Here is a 22,888-nt window from a genome sequence, read left to right on the forward strand (position 1 = left end):
TATGAGTCTTTGTACCGTCATTAAGAATTAACAAGTGCGTGTTACTGATAAGGTCGTATACAATTTTTCCTTTCCTGTTTGTACTATTACAGCCCCATGATGTGTTGTGTGCGTTGAAGTCGCCTCCTATAATTAAGCCTTTCATGTTTCTTGACTCATCGAGTAATTTATTTAACCTAATTTCCAGTTCACTATATGTGATTTTTGGGTTTATATATACAGATATTAAATTTAATGATTTACTTGGAATTTCAATTCCTATTGTTTCAAACAAATCATCAGAACTAAGTTCATGTTTTTTGAAGTTATATGCTTCTCTTAGGTAGATTCCTACCCCACCACCTTATGGAGTTTGTCTTGGTTGTAAGATTTTGTGATAACCGGAAATGTGAAGAGAATACATTTTATCGTGATTAGTCCAGATTTCTGAAAGCAAAGCGGCATCGTACTTCTTTGTATTCAATTCGTGTGACAGTTCTATTTTATTTTTGTGTAGACTTTGTATATTGTGCTGTAACAATCGGAATGACATTTTGACTTGATGATTGGTTTGTGGTTTCTTGATCATTATAACCTAGAACCCTACTCATCTCTTTCAAAATTTCTGCTACTACCAGACGCCCATCTTCTGTATTTGACGACATAACGTTTGAGAGGATAGTAAATGATTTGCTCACGACTGATTTGAAATTTTCTTTCTGATTTGCTAAGTTTTGCATTTGGTCTTCCCATCTTTTCCTTAATTCCAAATACCTTTGCACTGGCATTTGTTGCAAATGGTCAGTATCATTGTTCTCTTGTTCTGCTACGGTTTTCCTTTTTTTTGATTGTGTCTGTGTATAACATTCCTCCTCAATTAAGTTGGTGTTTTGTTTTTGACTTTGGTTGGTATTTAGCTTAGAGTGTTCTCTATTTTCGACTAAAGATACGTTCATTTTTCTTTGTTTACTTTTAAAAGTTGGTTTTGGATTACCATTTTTAGCAGCCACAGTAGCAGCAAAGCTCTGGTAAATATTTGGAAAATCCCTCATGTTTGAAAGTAGATCGAACCCATTTCGAGTTTCCAATCTAAATTCGTCCCGGGCCTCCTGATATGTCAGGTTCTGACATGCCATTAACTTTTTTATAGCCTCCTGTTTAGATCTCTCCGGACATTTTGGGTCTGACGCTTTGTGGGTGCCTTTGCAATGTACACATTTTGTTATATTTCCACAGTTTTCAATACTATGGTCTTCCCCTTCTAGATTTCCGCAATTATTGCACCGCTTCTTGCCCTTGCAATTTGCGGCGATGTGTCCGTGTCGTAGGCAAGAATAGCACATAACTGATCTGTTAACGTAAGCTTCTACTTTCATAATAACCGAATATATTCTTACACTATCAGGGAGTTTATTGCTACAAAAAATGACACCTACCTTGCGAGTTGGGATCCGGTTTTTGTCTACAAACCTGTGCATGCGAAACACCTCCACAATTTCTTTGTTAGATTCGATTTCATTCTTGAGTTCGTCTGGATTAATATCCTCGGGGATTCCACTTATTACTCCTTTTACCGATATAAAACCCTTCGGGACATAAGCCACATAATTTTTTAGACTCAGATTACGACAATTTATCAATCTATTTGCATCCTTCCAATCAACCAGGTACACTAGAACTTTGGATCGGCCGAGTTTTCTGATATCCATTACTTCTTTAGTAAATCCATTCTGCTTCAGTAAAATTCCTACGGAAATTTTATTTATGCCAATCGGTTTCTCTATTTTCTCTGCTTTTTCAGCCATTTTTTCCACGATTACTTTGTACGGACCACTGTCATTGTATTTGTAATAACATTTTTCATACGTTTTTTTTCCGCCATTTTGTTTTTCGTTGTGAATCGCTTTTCTGGCATTTTGTTCTGCGCTTTGGACTGCTTTTTCGCCATTTTGTTCTCCGCTTTGGGTCGCTCTTCCACCATTTTGTTCGTCACTTTGGAATGCTCTTCCGCCATTTTGTTCTCCGCTTTGAGATGCTCTTCCGCCATATTGTTCCGCATTTAACGTTGTTCTTCCAGAATGTTCATAATCTTCATCCATCGGCGCCCCTTTTGGGGCACCAGCACCAACACTCATCACAATACACCAATGACGAGTCTAGCCGTTAAATTTTCTTTCACCGCGAAGGAAATAGTTGACTATCTAAATATTCGGATTTAATTCGAAATAAGCTCTTTAGAGGTTATCTTGCCACACGACTGTTCGCAACAAACGCTCACTCGAGAATGATGATGATTATGATGATGCAAATCGCGAGATGGACACGCTAAAATTATTCTAAACGTAACCAGGTTATATTGAATCAAGCTGCCGCTGAATTTGGTCCACGAGTTCTGTGAGCTGTGCTGTGAGCTCACAGAACTCGTGGACCAAATTCATTACATTTTTTTTTTTTCAATAAATTATATCATTTTGTCATTTTTGTAATGAAAAATAAGTTTAAAAAAAAACATAACAAATGATTAAAAAATAAGAAAAAGCAGATACAAAATCTCAAAAATGACCAAAATATATGCCCAAAATGACACAAATGACAAAAAGTATAAAATCACCAAAATGTCAAAAATGACAAAAATTGAAAAAAATAGGTACAAAATTGACCAAAGTAACAATCTTATTATTTTAAACCATAGGTTTGTTTATTAGGGCATTTTACTTATGAAGCCTCATTTTACCGATTGTCACTTATGGCAAAAATGCTATAAAATGACAAAAACGAGAAATACAACAAAAATGAAAAAACTACCAAAATAGCATGAACTATAAAATGTCAAAAACTACAAAGATGACAAAAATACGAAAATGACAAAAGCAACAAAAATAGAAATGTGAAAATTACCAAATATCACAATAAGTTTTGTCATTAAAGGACAAAGTTGACAAAACTAATAGAAATGATAAAAAATAAAAACTACAAAAAACCACGATTATTACAAAAATGACAAAAGTAACAAAATGATAGAAATAACAAGAATCATACAAAATCATAATTCAATTAAGTGTCGTAAAAGACAAAAGAACAAAAAAATGGTACTTATTTTGGTGATACATTTTTGTTATTTTTTTAGTTTTTATTTTCCCATTTTGAATGTTGAAAATTTTTGTCATTTTTCTCGGTATTATCATTTTTGTCAATTTTTTGCCATGCTCATCATTTACGTCTTTCTTGTCACTTTTTGCCATGTTCATCATTTCCTTTATTCATTTCATTTTTGTGAATGCGAAATATTTGTCTTTTAGACGCCTGTTTTAGTCAATGCTTTAGTTTTTGTGAGAAACGCAAAATAACAAATAAGGGAACATCCATAAATGACGTAGCATTTGTGGGGGACGGGGGGGGGGGGGGGTTGACTTTGTGTGACGATGTGTGATGAGAGGGGGGGTAGGGGTTCAAGTAAAGCTACGTAGCATTAATTAAATACAAAAAAAAATCAAAATTAAGCAAAATTATGCCTAATTCAATCCAGTCTGAACATGTAGCTTTTCACTCCTACTGCCCGACTGTTTTCAAGCGTATCAAGGAGCGTACATGCAAGAAATGCAATTTATATTTTGCTTCAAATGTTCTCCGAAAGGAGCTTTGCAAAATCCACACGGCTCCAGCCTCGGATAGAAAGATTCGTCCAAAGCGAATTGTATACAGGGAAAAGAGGACACGAAGTGCTGGTCATCACTCCGGAGGACGATAGAGAGTGGGTGGAGGCAGCTGACATCGCAGATGTAATTATTCCAGCCGAACAGATGATGGAGGAAAGCTGCCCAATGATTTTATTGGAATCCAGAATGGAGATAATTTGGACCGACGCAACTGATTGAATAGTTATTAGCTTTCCTGTTTGTTGAAAGGTAGCTTGATTTTTTTTTGACTGATTGATATGCTTTTTTAAACTGCCATTTATAACTTCTTTCCCTTTTTTTGTTATTTTTTGTATAATTCTTGCAAAATGCTGATAATAAAAGAAAAAATTCAAAACCGATTTTTAAAAATGGGGGGGGGGGGGGGGTTTATTAAAGCTACGTTATTTTCTATGGGGGGTATATGACTTTGTGACGAAATGCTACGAGGGGGAGGGGGGGTATAAAAACTCTCAAAAAAAAGCTACGTAATTTATGGATGTTCCCTAATATGTTTTACAGATATCTTATCCTAAATACGAGGCTACTCAGCACCCTCTTAAAAAATTGCTCCAATCAATCAATCTTATCCATATTTCAGTTAAGTATTTCAATTATTTTTAATCAAGTATTTTAGTTAAGAACAGTTATTTATTATAAAGATATCAAGAAAATTTTAGTTAAGAAAAGTGTTTTCTCTTTAGTAACCTTATTTAGGGACTTCAGGAAAGATAAAATCAAAAAGATCAATATTTTATTCTTTTCAAGCAAATTTATTCTTTCAAGCATTTATTTTAGCAAGTTAATCGTGTAACGGTACAAAATGAAGTGTTTAATGCCGCTTGTGCAGGAGAATATTAAATTAGGTGTTATTATAGATATGAAGTCAAACATGATGTGAACGATTCCGCGATTACATATTCGTTTCCTGATGATAGCAAGAGAAGAACGAATGAAATTCTTAGAAAGAAAATAATTTCAAACGAGTGTGCCAGCACTACTCCCACATTAACCCTTGAGACTGCTCATTCCGGCACGCATTATTTCGTCCACTAGAAGCAGGTTGCTGGCAATAACGGTGCACGAATTGATGATCTGTTTTTTGACGATGTAGTTGTCGAAAATGCCTAAATCAATCGGTTTCATAGGTTCTCCTGTCGAGAGGTCCAAACCGATGGGGTCATCGCTTAGCAGTCCCTCTTCCTGCAAACGGACAATCGAATCCTGCGCATCGTAACCGCTGTTGACGGCCAGAACTTTCGGAATAACCAGCATAGCATCGGCGTATGCTTGGATTGCGAGACGAGTTTTCCCCTTAACATCCTTGGCGTGTTCCTTGAGTTTGTTGTGAACTCGAATTTCGAAAGCACCGGCTCCCGGTACCAGTTTCTTATCTTCGATAGCGTTGAAAATGGAACGCAGACCATCACGAACAGCGTCCTTGATCTGGGTCAAAGTGAACTTGTTCGGTCCTTTCATAAGGATGGTGACTGAGAGTGGATTTTTGCAATTTTCGACAAACGTGAACTTGTTCTCTCCAAGCACATGTTCATAGACGAGTCCGGCATAGCCCAGACAGCTCTCATCCATGTTGTCGAATGAGTTCATGGCCATTCCACCGCAGGCCAGAGCCAAACGTTCCATATTACGGCGCTTGGCACGACGCAGCGCCATGATACCTTCCTTGGCCAGCATGTCCAGGGACATTGGGTCGATGCCCTTCTGATTGATGACAACGAAAGTTTTGTCGGTTCCTTCGCAAACTTTACGCTTCAGTTCAATCACTTTCTTGACTCTTTCTTCGATGAATTCTCGTTCGGCAAGGACAAATTTGTCTCTTTCTTCAGCCGTTTTGTAGAAGAATCCAGAGTTGACCTCACTCTTCTCATATTCCATCGAAACGTTACAGGTCAAGATGTACGCATTCTCCAACCGCTTGGGCATATCCGGGTGCCGTGAACCGTGGTCCATGACGATACCCTTGACCAGCTGAGTGTCGGTAGCAGATTTGTGCTGCATTTCCATCAGCTCCACCATATGCAGATCCACTGGCTTGCCCTCTGTGCGGATTGCCAGCACAGCTTCAACGCAAACATCAGTCAGCAGATCGGCCAACGCTGGGTGCACCTTGGTCCTCAACGAAGTACGCGCTATGTTCAGCAGTCCTTCCTTGTTGATCTCAACGGGACAAGCAATTTGTTCCAGAATTTGCAGCGCTTGCTGCCGCGCCTGGTCGAACCCTTCGGCCAAAATGCGTGGATGCAAACCATCGGCAATGTACAGATCTGCCTGCTTAAGCAGCTCCCCGATGATCAACACCGTCGAGGTGGTTCCATCACCGGTCATATCGTCCTGGGCCGTACTTGCACGGGCAATCAGCGAAGCCGTCGGATGTTGAATTTGCATCTCGTGCAACAGCACATTTCCGTCCTTGGTGATTTTAATGTCACCGGCCCCGGAAACCAACCTATTGAGATGAACGAGAAGACAATTTCAAAATTAAGTTGAACTTGTGAAAATAAAAATTACAACACATTCAAATGTATGTCTCGAATAAGCAGAAACAAGAAAATAAGGTTATGTTCACGTGAGTCACACGCAGCCCCGGCTGTTAAATCAATATTCATTTAAAAACTTATTAAACCCCTAAATTTAAGCTCGTTAAACTTAATACTATTGAAAAAAGAGAAAACCAGTCTTTCCTCACCCGATTTGCCACAGAAATATTACCCATCTGCCAGTGTGTGGGCGACTCGAAAAATACTCACATCTTCATGGTTCCTTTGGGTCCCAGGTTGGTTTTCATCACATCTTGGATTCCCTTGGCCGCCCCGATATTCACGGCCAGTGCCTGAGCGGCACGGGCAAATTCGGCTTTCGGATTCAACAAACTAATCGATGCCATCGTGGGTGCGGGCGAAACCTTCTGGATGTTTCAAGAGAACGAACAAAAAACAGATTGAATCTCACGGCAGAAAACGAGGAACAACGGGATTGCTGAACCTGCTGATGCGCAACTGACAGAAAGAGTGAAAAAACATGCTCGGGTCGGGGTGGAAAACAAAAAACAAGAAGCCGAAACGTCAATTTTTGGAATCTTTACACTGAGAGTTTGAAAAACGGAACATTGAGTTTGTGGCATCCATCCATTTTATTTAAAAAAAGTCAATTCTGAGTTTATCATAGATTACGGATTTTAGTTCTATAACCTGCTTGTTTCAACGGAAAAGGAAAGTGAAATTTAAGAAGAAATGCGTCAAAAATTATATTCACTACTGTAGTGATTTTAAACGGATATCGCTTAATATTTTCAAACTTAATAAAAAACTTCCGTTCGCGTTAACAAATGTCTTAAATCTGGTTTTTATTTTCAAAGCTAATTATGACTGTAATATGCAATTTTTTCGCTAGTATATTATATTATATTCGATTTGTAGTCACAGTAGTTGATTTCAGTATGCGGTCAAGCTTCTATTCAAAAATGCTCCTCGCTCTTTTCAACACCTTAGTAACTTTCTTCCTAAGGTCTACCCGTCTATCATTTCAAATCTATAATACTCACCGATCAAGCCGTACATGCAGAGCAACTTCTACGACCTCACCGAAAGTTCCAAAGCAGCAGGTCTTAAAATCAATATCGGAAAGACCAAGTCGATGGAAATCAACACAGTAAATCCTTCCAATTTCGTGGTATGGCTGGACAACAGGTTGAGAAAGTGGAGTTCTTCCAGTATCTTGATAGCCAGATTACGCTTGATTGGTAGATTTAGGTAGATTGTACAAAATTGCCTTTTTTTTATCAAAAGAGATTTTTTTCAATTTTCGATTTTTGGACGGACATTGTATGTTCGTACACTGTTAAGGGCACAGGAAGGATGTGATACTTCACACTACAACTAATGCCTAACGGTAAAATTTTTTGGTATTTTTTTCATTTTATTATTTTTTTCTCATTTTCTCAATAATAATTTACAAACATAAATTAAAAAAACATTCTTTGTTTTTTTTTTTGTATCCCTCCATACCATTCTTCTTTGCGCCACGCGGTCTTGAATTTCAAATCAATTTTGTTTTTTTTTGTTCCTAAATTTGATGTGTTTCCTTCTTAAATTTTGTAGTAATTTCGTGTTCGCTTTTGTTTGTTAAACTGGTTTCTTCGAAACAGTTGCCAACTTTTGTTTTTGTTGCACCTCCAACTACCTTTTTCCGTCCCCCATATTGAATGTACACTTTTTTTCTGTAGGAAACCAAAAGAAACAGCGTTTCTACAGAAAAATTGAACAAAAAATGGCTTCGCGGCCCTGCTTGGTTCATATTGCAAAGGAAAGAGGTGCGATTTCGTTTTTTTTGGGTTTGCTAATGATGTTTTTGTTGTTATTTTTTATTCAAACATTCTCGGACTTTATGTAACCTCGTATCTGGGGATGTCACAACGGTAATTTTTTTCTCTGGTACTGATGTGATTTTGTTTTTTAAACTCTCTTGTTAAATTCACTGTTCACATTCGTACTCTGCTTCTTTCGTCCATCGTTTGACTCATTAATTCTCTCTCCATTGTCGTAGCTGTTCGAGCTTGAATGTGACTGTTGCTCTTGGTTAGTTAGCTAGCGCGATTTACAACTCGTTTGTATTTTCTTCTTTTCCTATGAACACACTCGATTTATTTTTAATTTCTTTATTTGTTAGTAACACATTCATTATTCTCGTTCATTCAACCGTTTTCTCTTAGAAAGATTGTTTTTTAGTCACACTCACCCCCGGATACAGCGGTTAATATTAGCATTTTATCCTTCCTTCTCCTATCAGCTAGAGTGTATAGTATATAAGTTAATCACATATGCCCATCGAAAGCAGTGCCACCACGATTTTCCAACTTGTTCCCCACTCACAGACACATTCATTTCCGCCGTTCACCGCCCACGCTTCTCTCGAACATTCCTCGAAATCTATACATTTCCGGTTAGAAACTCTAAGCGCTTACCCTAATTATGCTAACGTGTTCGCTTCAACATGCTTTGATCTCACACTTTCTCTCGCTCTCTCCCTTGTTTCAATCACACAACACCCCACACGCCGTTCCTGTGAAATGGTTTTATGTTCAATGTTCTGTGTCCCTTTATTTTATACTTCTATCCTAGAATATGAAAGTGTGATTTCGAATGGAAATGGGAAACGAGGTTCTTGTACTTCAGAACTGGTAGCTTTAAAAATTTTCAGAGAAATTATGAAACGTTGAGTTTTTTTTTGTTTTTGGAAAAGGAGGACCCTTCAACCAATCGACTATTAAGTGAACTCGGTTACGACAGTAAATTAAAAATGAGCACCAGTCTTGAAGTAAAATGAACTTTTTCCACTAAAATCAACAAGGATAACAATTTACAATGCATTAAGCAGTAACATTAACGGTTCACCAAATTTAGTTTCGTTTCCAAGTCATGACTATCTAATTTTATTCTAAATTCAATGAACCGTGCTCTGTGACTACCATTTAATCTGTTACTTTCCCTCAATTTATCGCTCAATCCGTAATTCTTTTGACTTTTTACTCAAGCAATCATTCTCGCATACAATTCACCCAAACATGTTGAAACAATGTGATTGATGAATGCAATATTGTGTTTTTTATACACATACACACGACCGACACGCACACAACAAATACACACCCCGATGATGGTCGTTGTGAGCACGTTGTGAAGGTTCCACTCGGACTCAACAATATCATCGACAACAATATAACATAACAGAATTGTTCTTCTTGGATTGGTGAGAGGTTCGTTCCATTTTTCCGTGACATCAAATTTTTCATTCTCGTTTTACTCGATACCTCCAAAAGTTTGAATGTGTGTACGAGTGTTTGCTCATATTTGTATAGTCTGTAGCGTGTGTGTGTTTCCATTGTTATTGTTTGTTTGCTAGTTGTTGGTATAAATATGTTTGTTTTCTTCGATTGGTTTTAGCCTTTTACAATTTTTTTCCGAAACTATCTAAATTGTTCGCTCTTTCGGTTCGGTTCTTCTATTACGATAACACGATCTCCACACGATACAGATTGCACGCACGCACACACTCGCCGGTTTAACTTCCCGGTGTCCGTTCTTCTTTCTAGCTAACGTAATCTGCAAAGACACGCGCAACTTAACGTTTTCGCACACTAGCGCTGTGTTCCTTTTTTTTCCTCATTTTTGTTTTTGCTATTTAGTTAATCTAAATATGTAAGCATTCTATATTTTCTCATTTTTTTAAATATAATTTATTTCTTCTTTCTATATTATATATATATTCTTAAATACAGTCAGTAACTTTGATACAGTTTCGAAGCTGCAGCAGTCCTTATTTCCTCTTTTTATTTATGTTTTCTTTCTTCATTTTCCTATTCTTCGATCTTTCCTTCTCTCTTGTTTTCCTGTTTTCTTTTCCCGGTGCGCATGCAAGAAAAAAACACGCGCACACTGCCAAACACGTCGATTTGCGCCCGTTCAACTTATGCTCGCGTCCAGATTTTTTTGCAGCAAGCACTCGGTGATTTTGGTCCACCACCTTACACTACACTGGCTGTGAGAGAGAATAGTGTTTCGATTGTTTCTCCTAATTTGTTTTTTTTTTTTATTAATATTTTCGATTTGCTTCGGTTTGCCTAGTTTGATTAGTTACTAAAAATCACAATGGGTGTTTATCGGACACTTTTTTATTTACTTTTTTTCGTTTTTATATTTTTTTTATATTTTTTCCATCTGTCACTCTTTTGGTTCCCATTGGCTCTGAACGTAGAACTCAGTAATCTGAATCATTTTTGCCTGATTTAGCTAAAGCCCCTTTAAAATTCAATTGGTTTAGTTTTTCTTTAGAATTCTCTATTCAAAACCCAACGCTAAACAGAATTAAAAAGCATTCAAATTACTGAAGCCTGCCTCCAGATTCAGTTAAGGTTTATGGAATTTTTCTTCCATTGTTTTTTTCCTTCGGCCTACACATCAGTCATACGCAAATGCTTGCACAAACACACTGACTAAAAGTAGTAGACGTTTTAATTATTTCCTTTAACACAAAACAATATTTTTACTTTCTTTCCACATACAACTACGTTTTCTTTCTCTACTTCGTTCATTCTTGTATATGTGGGGTTTCTTTTGCTTCCTCGAAATCCCTGCCTGTACTTCCCCCTAACCACAATTTGACACATTTTAGTTGCCTTTCAGTGTTTAGCTTCCAGGACATTAAATGATGATGGCTGTTTTTTTTTAAATTTCTTTCTTTCCTAACGTTTCAAAAACGTTCAAGGCGGTGAAAAATAATCAATGAAAGATTCTTAAATAAAATAAACAATAGATTATTAAAGATAATATAATATATGTGTGTGTGTATGTATAGTTAAATAAAGCGGGCAGCTACCTTTCACTTTACTCGCTTGCCTCCATTTAATCGAAATCTCAACAATTTTTTGATCCTGCAAACATTCGCGCACTCTATCTATATCTCTCTCTATCTCTTATTCTCTCTTTCGCTTTTCTGTACAACAAATAAATGGAACCTAAACGGGAAAAAGTACCTTATACGGGTTTTGGCGCATTCACCTAACAACACAGAGTTGCAACAAACTGTTGTTCGCCATACTCGCTACAACAGTAGAGCCGTACTGTTTTTCTTCTTCTGATTTTTCCCTTAAATACTACACGCTACTCTGGTAATAATCGCACAACGACCGGGCCGCTCTCTGGCAGTTCCGGGTTTGTTCAAATGTTGCCAGGAATTAAAAAAAATACATGAAAAACAAAAACAATATAACTTGATATAAATTAGTGTTTGCGTGAGTAAGTGCTATTTTTTAATCTGTTTCTATCTACTCTTGTGTGTGAGTGTGTTTGTGTGGTTGGTGTGGATTTTTTTTTTGTGAAATATGCTTCCTTCCTCGATGCACAAAGGTAAAGTTAACCCGGTCAACTGTACCATTTTCCTTAAAGAAGTTACTACCTTTGCCGCGTGTTTGCGTCCGCATTTGTGTACACATGAAAACCCATGCGTATGAATGTGACTGCGTTTGGTTAGTTGTGTTGTTGCTTGTTTCAATTAACTAACTGAGCTCGCAAAAACATTCGCTAGTGGAACACACCCACACTCCGGATATTTCAACTTAAATTCTCCGCTGTTTCATAACTTAGTTCTTAAAGTAAATAACCTCATCAACACATGCACGGCACGATGTATATGTCCCTAAATAACAGTTTCATTCTTGTTATTTGTTGTATCTCCATTCAGCATTTTGAGACGTTTCCGTGTTCACTTCTGTTCTCTTCACTAATGCTTGGCATTGTTCTTCTCTGCAACTATTACGTTATTTTATCATTAAATTAACTTATAGTTTGATTTTGCATCATCTCATTTCGAATTTACATGGGTTTGTTTCTTTTTTGACTGGTTAAATAACTCGCTTTGCTTTCTATTTCCCTATCAATGACGTAGATTCTTGTTGCTGCTCGGTTTTTGTTTTTTTAGTCTTACACTTTCGGCCCTTCGCGGTTGCGCTTTTTGCAAAGCAACGCAGCCGTATCTTGGGATCAGAGACATTTCTTATCTTCACAGCAAATGATCAACGACCACCCACTCAAACCACCGTTCATGCTGCTGGTATTGTTTGTTACTTTCAACCAACCAACCACATCCATCCACATATATCGTCGCAAATAAACGGCTGTCGTCATCATTAACCGCGGTCTGTGTTCTAGTAGTAGCTTATCCATCGTAAAGATTTCACGCTGCAGCGTTTTGCTTTGCGCCACATGTCGTTGTTCTTCCGCTCGCAATGCTTTAACGGGAACTAAGGGATCAGAGTGTTGTACCAATCGACCGTGGTTCGATCAGCTGCCTACTGCCCTGTAGCACTGTCATTGTAGTACTGTGCATCAGTGCCGCAAATGATGTCCTCCCAAGCTGTGAAGGAAAATTCAATAAAATGGTCAGTCACGAGTTGATAAATAAGAACTAGAAGAGGTCTAGATAGACATTAATAGTAATGAAAACCAGCTTCAGGTACTCACCCATGCCGACAAAGTTCACAATCTTGTCGTGGTTGTGATTGGTTTGCAACTGTTCCGGTGCAATAAACCGGAGGTTGATTTCCTTCATCTTTTCGCGCAAAGGAGCTTGCGGCTGTTCTCCTGTTGCCGTCGTCGTGGACGCGACGTTTACTGCTGCTGTAGTACTGTTGCTATTGTTGCCCAACTGACGTTGGGGTTTTGGTTCTTGCTGCTGCTGCTGCTGTTGAACGACCGAGACTCCTGCTGTTGACGATTGTTTGCTGCTTACGCTGGAACTGCTGCTGTTACTGATGCAACCACTACTGCTGCTACTATTGTGACTGACGGCTGCGGTGGTGGTAGGATTTTGGTTGTTGAGACTAGTGTTAATATTGCTGACATTGCCGACCGCCACTGGAACGACAATGCTTGTATTGGCTAGTGGTGGTTGCTGAGCGATCATCGCTTGTGGGGCAACCGTTGGTGGTGGACCTGCTGGCACAAGTACAACCGTAGCGGTGGCCGACGGGGGAGCTGCTGCCATTACCAGGGGTACAACTGGAACGACGGGGATGGCCGCTGCTGGAACTACTGGAGGAAGCGGCGGTGGCGGCACGGTAATAATGGTTGCTGTAGCTGGAGGTGAGGCAGCATTCATCACCGCGCCCGTCGGGGAAGTGTTAGTGGAGTTGTCCTGTTTGGTAACCATTACCGGAATCACAGCCGGTGGTTGTTGCTGCATATGACCAGGATGAACCGGTGGTGGTGGCAGATTGTAGGCAGTATTACCATGGGTTGGCGGCCGCGAATGACGAGTCTGTTGTTGATGTGGCTGTTGCTGTTGCTGCTGTTGGTGTGGTAACATATGTTGAGGCGGAAGTTGCGGCGGTGGTTGCGAGTAGAAGGGAGCAGGCGCGAGAACCATTGTTGGCGGGGGCTGATGGAACTTGTGCTCGATACTGTCCCGGTAGGTGTCTGTAATACAAAAATTGAGTTAAGTAGTTGCAGAATTGTTTTCATCATAAGTTCAATCAGCGAAATTCAACTTACCAGGGTCAGATGAGTTATTCATCATGTCGAACGATTCAGTCTGATGATGCTGATGGTGATAGTGCTGCTGCTGCTGCTGCTGCTGATGATGATGCTGGTGCGGATTTTGGTGTTGCTGCTGTTGCTGTTGGTGCTGGTGATGGTGTGGAGCCTGGTGGATTTGCGACGATGTGCTGCTATTGTTGGAAGAAGAGGGCGATGCGGTTGACTGTTGCATCGAGCTGTAACCGAGATCGGTGGAAGTGTTGCTCGTTGGCGAAGGAACATTGTCGGTGCTATTACTGTGATGCAGTGGCTGTTGTTGTTGTTGTTGAGGTTGCTTCTGATGGAACTGGTACTGTTGCTGGGATTGGTGATCTAGCATGCTCATATCTTCTTCCTGGAAGTCTCCGAACAGCAGCTCCTGATCGATATCGAAACCGAAGGTAAACTCGTGTTTGGGATTTGGTTCGTTGTTGTCGTTCATGATGATCACAGCTGGACGATGATTGCCGGACGCGGTAGAATTTTGAGCTGTTGCGGAGCCGAAGTTAGCCTGTGTTTGATCATTATTGATGGCTGCATTGTAGGAACTGGACTTTTCCTTTTTGTTTCGCTTGGCATTTGCAGTTGAGGAGCTCATTGTGCTTGTTTTGGGAGTGCTTTGAGGGTGCTGCTGCAAATTTAGGCCACCGTTCGGACTCCGATTGGTTAAGCCATTGTTCTGCGAATAATCTGAACTGTCGACATTTTCTATAAACACTGGATTGTTGTTAACAGCGTCCAGTGTGGATTGAACCGCTGCTACGTTTCGGGCGTTATTGATGAATTCGACTTCGGATGTGGCAGTGCTGTTGGATGTGTTAACGAAATCCTTCTTTTTCGATTTTTTGGCACCGGTCAAATTGTTGGTGGTATTGATACTGGAGGTCGTACTGGCGTTATTTGCCGCAGCAGCTGTTGAAGTTATGCTAGCTGGGTTTGCCGTTGAAGCCAACGACTGTGCTGAAGCACCGGAAGCTGCTGGAGTGACCTTACTAACGGGTGCTACAGGTTTTGTTTCCGAAAGGCTATTGCTGTTAAGAATCGTTTGAAGTGCTGATGCTTTGCTCGGTTTGACAGTCTTCTCAAGTGCCGGATAGTGTTCGTTGGAGTAATAGATGTCGTTGTTATCTACACTCTTCGATTTGGACAACGTTGATTTGGAGCTGACGTTGCCGGTGTTATTAGTAGCCGTACTGCTGTTATTACTACTGCTATTACTACTATTTACATTATTTTCATTGTTAACGCTACTAACTACTTTTCCTCCGGCCATCGTTGAGGTTTCTTCCGGTGCTTTGGTGGCGGCTATCAGCAAGCTTTGCGAGTAAGTCGCTTTATTGCTGTTACCTACTATATTACTACTAACGCTACTAACACTACTATTCACATACTGATGCTGTTGTTGATATTGCTGATGTTGCTGTGAAGACAACGATGAGTCTGGGACTAGTTCCGGGAAAGCGGAAGGTGATTTGAGTGCTTGAGCTAGATCCTCACTGGTGGTGGCCTGTACCGGGGGCCATTTTTCAACACTAGAGCTATCGAGCGGCGATGTACTCAGTGTTGCTCCAAGATTGTTATTGATTTTGTCGGCATTTGGTATTCGTGCAATGTCCGCATACGACTGAGGTACTCCGGAAGAACCTCTGCTAGACTGACCACTAGATTGCTGATGGTGGTGTTGTGATGACTGATGTTGTTGCTGTTGCTTTCGGGACGGTTCAATCGGTAACGATTGGACCGAATCTGCATCACTTGAATCGGACTTTTCCGAGGGTGGTACAGATGATGTAGATTTCCTTCGAGAAACATCATTACTGCTGTTCAGATTAGTCATGTAAACGTCACGATCATTGGTAAAAGTATTACTGGCTTGATATCTATGGGTGCTTCTCGAACTGGACGTTCCCCCTAGAGTGTAACTTTGACTAGATGTCAAATGCCTACGATTGGTTGTATTACCAGAACTCACGGCAGAGGTATTTTCCTCCGAAAACAGACCGGGTGATTTCTTTTTCGTCTTTTTCTTCTTTGTGACGACGTGAAACTCGGCTGTTTCTGCAGAACCACCAGCACTCAGTGCCGATAACGATTCCACAGACATCGAGTCTCGTTTTTTATTGAGATTGAATGGAATCAGCGCCGGACTATCTTTCGAATCTTTTTTGCTGTCCCTTTTAGGAAGTTTTTCTTCAGCCTTTTCTGAGGCTGCACTGGCAGCGACGGTAGCTAAACTTTGAGTATCCTCTAAATAACTGAGCTCTTCCGTTCCCCAAGATCTCCGTTCATTACGTTTGCCAACGTTGATTGCTGCAGCCTCTTTTGTGGATTGCGCCGAACTCGTGGACAATGAAGCTGTTGACGTCATGGACATCAGATTGCTGCTATTTTGAGCCTTTTTGCTCGCTTTGCCCCCACTTCTCAGCGATACCACCGATTCTGTATCCTTGGCTGTTGGACCGTTCTGTTTCGCTACAGGATTTTCTTGAGTATTCTGTTCGTCTTCTGCTTGCTGTTTTTTCTTGCTGTTGCTACTGAGCTCTTCCAAAGAATTACTCTTTTTCAGTTTGGCCTTTTCCTTCTTCTTGTCGCTTTTTTTCTTTGTTCCCTTTTCTTCGGGAACTCCATTTTCTACTGCAGTTACTGCATTATCACCTCCGGATTTCACTAGTGTATCGTTTTTCGGATTGGATCCTCCACCTCCGCCGCTCTTGCCTTCTTTGTTCGATTGTTTATCCTTGTTTTCAATGAAATCTACCAGGGCAGAAACGTCTTCTCCTCCACGGTAACCAGCAATGTTTTCCGGTATCACTACCCTAGTGTTCCGGTCCGACAAAGGTTTCCGCTTTTTCTTTCCTCCAGTTAAAACACTTCCACTAAGCGAAGAACTGCCGCCGGCAACTCCTAGACCACTGCCAGATCCGAGTCCACCCGATGAAGATGCAAGGCCACTATTGAACTGCTGGACCGAGTTCCCATTTTCATCCAAAGCCTTCTGCTGAAAATCAAAAATAAAATTGTAACTTCTTCTAATTGACAGTTAAGTATGAAAATTCAACACACCTGTGTGATTATCGGATTAAAGCTTTGTGTGGTGGTGATGAACTTGGAGTTGTTGGTACTGATCGTACCCATCATCACATGTCTCATTTGCTCACTTTTGACGGTATCGTTGGACATAAAACACTTAACCGACTGATAGTTCGATCCAAGCTGGATCGGTGTAATATCCTTGTTGCTCTCGAGCATCGGCAGCGAGACGGTTTTGTCCACGTGGTGCACCGATGTTGGCCGAACCGGGGACGGCGGGTCGCCCATTTTCGGATAGGTACAAATAGTAGTGACATTAGGAGGGTACCGTGGGATTTTCTTGATCGAGGTACATCCGCTTCCGCCAGTTGAACTGCTGCCAGTTCCAACCGTACTACTTCCATACAAATCCCCAGGACCGCCCTCTAACTCGTCTAGGCTGGATTCGTACAAGTTCTGTGATATCAATGATAGAATGTAAGCTTTCAAAATTACACTGTACTTTTGGTAGACAAACTTACCTGCTGCAGGACATCATGGGCCAGTAAATGCTGAGTTTCATCAGATTCTAGCTCTCCCATATCTATAACTGTGTGGCTAACGCCGCTGCCACCGACATCGATTAGCTGAGATTCGGTATTTTTCATACCCCCACAGAACCCGGCGTTACCGGCCACTTCCGCCACTGCGCTGATTATTTCTTCGGCACCGGCATTGGTCAATGGAGCAGTCAGCAACATGGTGCCGTACTCACTCTTGGAACCGTCCCGTTTTTTGATTTTGGTAATCGTTCCGGTGGCATGGTGATGACCTACATCGTTGAAAAACGGACATTCCACGTTGACATTGCTCGGCAGGCTGCCACCCTCGCGTTGCCTCGAAGAAACCGAGCTGGTGTAGCGTTGCTTCTGGCGAGGATTCGTCGAACGATCACCTCCCCCGGGTCCAACGCTGGCACCGGAGCTGCTACCGTGATGCCGCCGGGAAGTTTGAACCCCCAAACCGCCTAGATTGGCGTAGTAGTCGAACGAGAGATCCGAGTAGAAGTAGTCGTGCCGACCGGCCTCGGGGAGATCCTGCAGGGAGCCGCCCTGCGTTGAACGGCTCGAGATACGTTTGGCTTGCACCGGTCGACTTGTGAAGGGGAAGTTCTGCTCCTGATCTTCCATTTCCGTTTTGTCCAGCAGTTCCTGCGGGGGAGGGGCGAAAAAAATACAACACAATTTGAAACTGAAGCTCGTTGAAAATGTTACTCAGGATGAATTAGATTTAGAATTCGATTCAAAACTTTTGTTTTTTTGAATTTTGGTTGAATAATAACAAGTGCTGAATCAGAAATAAGCTTTCCGATTTTAATTAAAAACTTGCTGAAACCGTACGAACTTTGTTTCGCCTGCAACTATTATAAATGTGATAAAATAATATGTTTTTCCAACAAAATAAAATCTCGCTGTTCCTAACACATATCTTTCCATTAAAAAAGTACAAAAATCCTCCCCCCATAAACGGCGTAACTGCTTCTTTCCTAATCCCTTCGATGACATCTGTCACATTCTGGCAACTATCGACTGGGTATCTGAGCTTGATCTGTCAAATCCTAACGCCGCTGCTGATACCTTCTCACACATTCTGAATTATGTCATCGATCGCCACGTTCCAAAACGCTCTAGCAGCGGAAATACGCGAATCCCCTGGATCACGACTGAACTGCGACAACTGAAGACTGCTAAAAGGTGTGCTCTTCGAAATTATAAGAAGCAAAAATCATCCTACACTAAGGATATATACCGTAAACTTAACTCCGTTTATAAAAAAGCCAGCGAACGTTGTTACAATAATTACCTACGTCGCGTACAACGTAACCTCAAGTCTTGCCCAAAATCTTTTTGGAAATACGTAAAGAGTCAGCGTAAGGAACCTGGTATACCTTCAAACATGTTTTTGGACGACATCACGGCGAACTCTGATCGTGGTATCTGCGATCTCTTCGCCCAAAAGTTTTCCAGTATCTTCAGCTTCAACATCCCCAGAACATTTAGCTAGTGCTGTCAGGAACGTTTCGCCAGTGGGCTTTTCAATAAATGGTTTTGAAATCGAGGAGGCAGTCATCTCTAAAGCAGCAGCGAAGCTCAAGAATTCCTTTTCTACAGGTCCGGACGGGATACCAGCTGCTTTTTTGAAAAGTTTCATGCCTGTTTTGCTGACCCCTATTCGGCTCATTTTTCAAGCTTCGCTTGATAGAGCCATCTTCCCTCTACTATGGAAGGAAGCTTACATGTTCCCGGTTCATAAAAAAGGAGATAGGAGAGATATTAACAATTACCGTGGAATCTTTGCTTTATGTTCTATTGCCAAATTATTTGAATTGGTGATCTTGGATCCTTTTTTCACGTCCTGCAAAAATTACATCTCCAATGATCAGCACGGATTCATGCCCAAACGCACTACAACAAGTAACTTGCTAACGTTTACTTCTGTTGTGCATGAAAGTTTTGCTGCCAAATCTCAAACTGATGCAATCTACACCGATCTGTCCGCTGCATTCGACAAGGTGAACCATGAGATTGCCATCGGAAAACTCGAACGCTTAGGATTCTGTGGTACGCTACTGGGCTGGTTCCGCAGTTACTTAACCGGTCGTAAATTGATTGTTCGAACGGGTGACACCTTTTCCAGGCAGTTCCCAGCCACCTCTGGTGTGCCCCAAGGTAGCCATCTAGGACCGATCATTTTCCTAATTTATTTCAACGACGTGTTGTCACTCCTCGACGTCCCCAAACTCTGCTATGCCGATGACCTAAAACTATTTTACACCATAAACGACCACGACGACATAATTTTTCTGCAATGTCAATTTAACCTCTTCGCTGATTGGTGCGACCTTAACTGTCTGCCATTAAACCGCAACAAATGTGCATTCATCAGCTTTTCTCGTAAGCGGCAACCTTTAATCGCGGAGTACTACCTAGGAGACGGACCCATCTCACGTGTGAACCACGTTAACGATCTTGGCGTAATCTTAGATCAGCGCTTGGAATTCAAGGCACACACCAACTACGTGATTGACAAAGCATCCAGAAGTCTCGGTTTCATTTTCAGAGTGGCGAAGGACTTCAAGGATGTGTATTGCCTGAAAAGCCTATACTGCAGCATCGTTCGTTCCATCCTTGAATACGCATCAGCTGTCTGGTGTCCCTACTACCAGAACGGTGTCGATCGGCTCGAGGCTATCCAGCGGCGATTCTTGCGATACGCCCTTAGACACCTGAACTGGCAAGACCCTTTTCGCTTACCTAGCTACGAAAATCGATGCCGCCTCATAGATATCGATACTCTTCAAGCTCGCAGACAAGCAACACGTGCCTCATTCGTCGCCGACCTCCTGTCATCGCGAATCGACTGTCCCACGCTACTGGAGGCTATTCCGCTTAGTGTACGACCCCGTGGTCTCAGAAATCTGGATCTTCAGTTGTACATTCCCCTTCGAATGAACAATTACGGAGCTAACAGCGCCCTCATCGGCGCAATGAGATCGTTCAACCGTTTCTCGGCGCATTTTGACTTCGACGTTTCGAGGGACGTTTTCCGAAGAAAAGTGATACGGGCCTTGAGAACCCCATAGTTAGACTTAATGTTATGTTTTTAATTTTTAATTTTAAGTAATCATTTGGATCAACATGTGATCCGTTGATAAGAAATAAATAACAAATACCAAATAATCCCGTTTTAAAGTTTGCACATTTCCCTGGTTCATTTTCAAAAAAAAGTCGAGAACGGCAAAGCAAAATAAATAGGTGTATCTTGCTTGGATACAAAGTGGATACACACGATTTTGACAGTGTTTCAAAGACGAAACTTTGGAGATAAAGTTGCATATAGTGCGAGCAGCCGAAAGTTTGTAAAATTGAGGCTCAAAAAGCACTATCTTTATGCATTTTCTCAATAAGGACTGTATCGAAAACTTTTTAGCAACATCTTTCTTTGAATTCCTATTCTGTTTATTGAAGATCAGTATGATTAGAAACAATATCATGGTTAACATAAGGAGTGTTCATTTTATTAAACGGACACCTAGATGTTACGATAAAAAGTTGACCTTTAACCTCAATTTGATGAATCTGGTTTCACCGTGTATAAAAGTTTGTTGACAAAGCACTGACATATTTTTTTGTGAGAAAGCGACTGAATTCCTTAAAATGGGACGAATTGATAAAGAAACCCGTGTTTTTATAATTCAAAAGTACTGCTCAGATGGTATATCGTGTAGAAATATTGCAAAGCTTGTGAAACGATCGAAGTCTGCGGTTTATCAAATCATCAGGAAGTTTGGAGAGCACCATACTCTTGAAGCTCGATAGTTGTCACAGTCTAATTTGTCGTCCTTCTTGTAGATGAGGCGGGGTATATAATCCCCTTTTTCCACTCCTCCGGTAGCTGTTCTGTGTCCTAGATCCGGACCGTCAACGGATGTATACAACCGGATAACTTGTCCGGGACCATTTTGATAAGTTCAGCTGCGATACCATCCTTGCCAGTCGAATTGTTGCTATTCAGTTGGTGAATGGCTTCCTTAACATCGCTCATCGTTGGGAGTGGCTCCTTTACGTCGTTTGCTACATCGGCGATGTAAACTCCTCCACCGTCTTATTTAGTCTCCTGCATGTGCACCGTTTAGGTGTTCATTGAAGTGCTGCTTCCACCTTTCAATCACCTTATGATTGTCCGTCAGGATGCCTCCGCCCTTATCCCGACACATTTCGGCTTGCGGCGTGAAGCCTTTGCGGGATGCGTTGAGCTTCTGATAGAACTTTCGTGTTTCCTGGAAACGATGCAGCTGCCCCAGCTCCTCGAACTCCTCCTCCACCTGGTAAATTCGGACTCGCTACGTCTTCCTCTGTCAATGATTTTCAACGTTTGGACGGGTGCTTCTCTCCACTACTGCCAATCGCGCTGCCTTCTCTTCGTCCATCACTTTCCTATACTCGCCGTCAAACCAGTCGTTCCGTCGAATGTCGAATTCGTTCCACATGCCCGACGACGTTCTCCGCAACGCTGTTGATGCCTGTCTTGATGGTATCCTGACAGTCCTCTAGAGGGTCCTCGTCAAGCTCTCCCTCTGCCGGCAGTGCAGTCTTGAGCGATTGCACGCAATCTGCCGCAACCTCAGGTTGCTTCAGTCGTGCGATATTTAACCGAGGCGGGCGTCGGTTTCTTATGTTGTTCACTACGGAGAGTTTTGGGCACATCTTCACCATCACCAGATAGTGGTCTGAATCGATGTTGGCGTCTCGACAGGATCTGACGTCGATGACGTTCGAGAAGTACCGGCTGTCTATCAAAACGTGGTTTGGTACGATGATCCAAAAAAGGTACTACGTACCGTTTGGAGAGTGCGTATTTGTTTGGAGGTGGCAAAATCGATAATTCTGAGGCCGTTTTTGTTGGTCAGCTGATGCGCGCTGAACCTTGATGGCCTCAATTATCGGTTTGAATTCCTCCTTCTGGCCGACCTTAGCGTAAAAATCCCTTATAACGTTCTTGATATTGTGTTTTGGGCAGCGGTCGTATTCACGTTCGAGCTGCGCGCAGAATTCGTCTTTGTCGTCACCGGTACTTCCGAGGTGAAGGCTGTGCAAGTTGATGATGCTGATGTTGAAGAACCGGCCCTTGATTCTCAACCGGCAAATTCATGGGTCGCAAGCTGTCCCAAGCTCGTGTGTATTGCCGCAGCCCTGGTATGACCATCACGGAACGCAATGCCCGCAGCTAACCCCACTACCTCGCAGGAGGTGTAGTTCTGTTTTGAGTCCCGAACACCAGCAGGACGTTGTTGCACTCCGCACGCCGCCCCTGACATGGATAACAGACGCGTACGGAGCCCCCTACTCTCGTAGCAAACAAGCAAACAAAACAGTCGTTGTGGCGGTCATGCCCATCTCGGTCTTGCTAGAGTAAGATATCTTCTTCTACGAGCACATGCACATGACCAATGTGCGGAAACATGCCGAAGAGGCCTCGATGCCCAGCTCGCAGCACCAGTGAGAAAGCTCGGAACGCGGCCGGTGGACTTATCACTTGATCCCTAGCGTTGGGTTTTCGATGGATCGGAGACATGGA

At 41.7% G+C, this 22,888-nt stretch overlaps 2 protein-coding genes across 2 annotated transcripts; both read right to left on the reverse strand.

Annotated features, from left to right (window-relative positions):
• Window positions 1-4,405: 4,405 nt before the first annotated feature.
• LOC129760773 (T-complex protein 1 subunit zeta) lies at window positions 4,406-6,685 on the reverse strand. Its single transcript, XM_055758436.1, has 2 exons — window positions 6,422-6,685; window positions 4,406-6,120 (listed from the first exon to the last, which is right to left on the reverse strand). The coding sequence occupies exons 1-2, from the start codon at window positions 6,556-6,558 to the stop codon at window positions 4,662-4,664; spliced, it is 1,596 nt and encodes a 531-aa protein (XP_055614411.1). The 5' UTR covers window positions 6,559-6,685; the 3' UTR covers window positions 4,406-4,661.
• Window positions 6,686-7,583: 898 nt separating this feature from the next.
• Window positions 7,584-18,880, reverse strand: LOC129760774 (uncharacterized protein DDB_G0283357-like). The gene is made up of 6 exons (XM_055758437.1): window positions 18,734-18,880; window positions 17,293-17,961; window positions 16,805-17,227; window positions 13,718-16,739; window positions 12,689-13,642; window positions 7,584-12,581 (listed from the first exon to the last, which is right to left on the reverse strand). The coding sequence occupies exons 1-6, from the start codon at window positions 18,878-18,880 to the stop codon at window positions 12,517-12,519; spliced, it is 5,280 nt and encodes a 1,759-aa protein (XP_055614412.1). The 3' UTR covers window positions 7,584-12,516.
• Window positions 18,881-22,888: the final 4,008 nt, after the last annotated feature.

This window comes from Uranotaenia lowii, unplaced genomic scaffold (genome assembly GCF_029784155.1).
Source record: "Uranotaenia lowii strain MFRU-FL unplaced genomic scaffold, ASM2978415v1 HiC_scaffold_759, whole genome shotgun sequence".
Taxonomy (NCBI): domain Eukaryota; kingdom Metazoa; phylum Arthropoda; class Insecta; order Diptera; family Culicidae; genus Uranotaenia; species Uranotaenia lowii.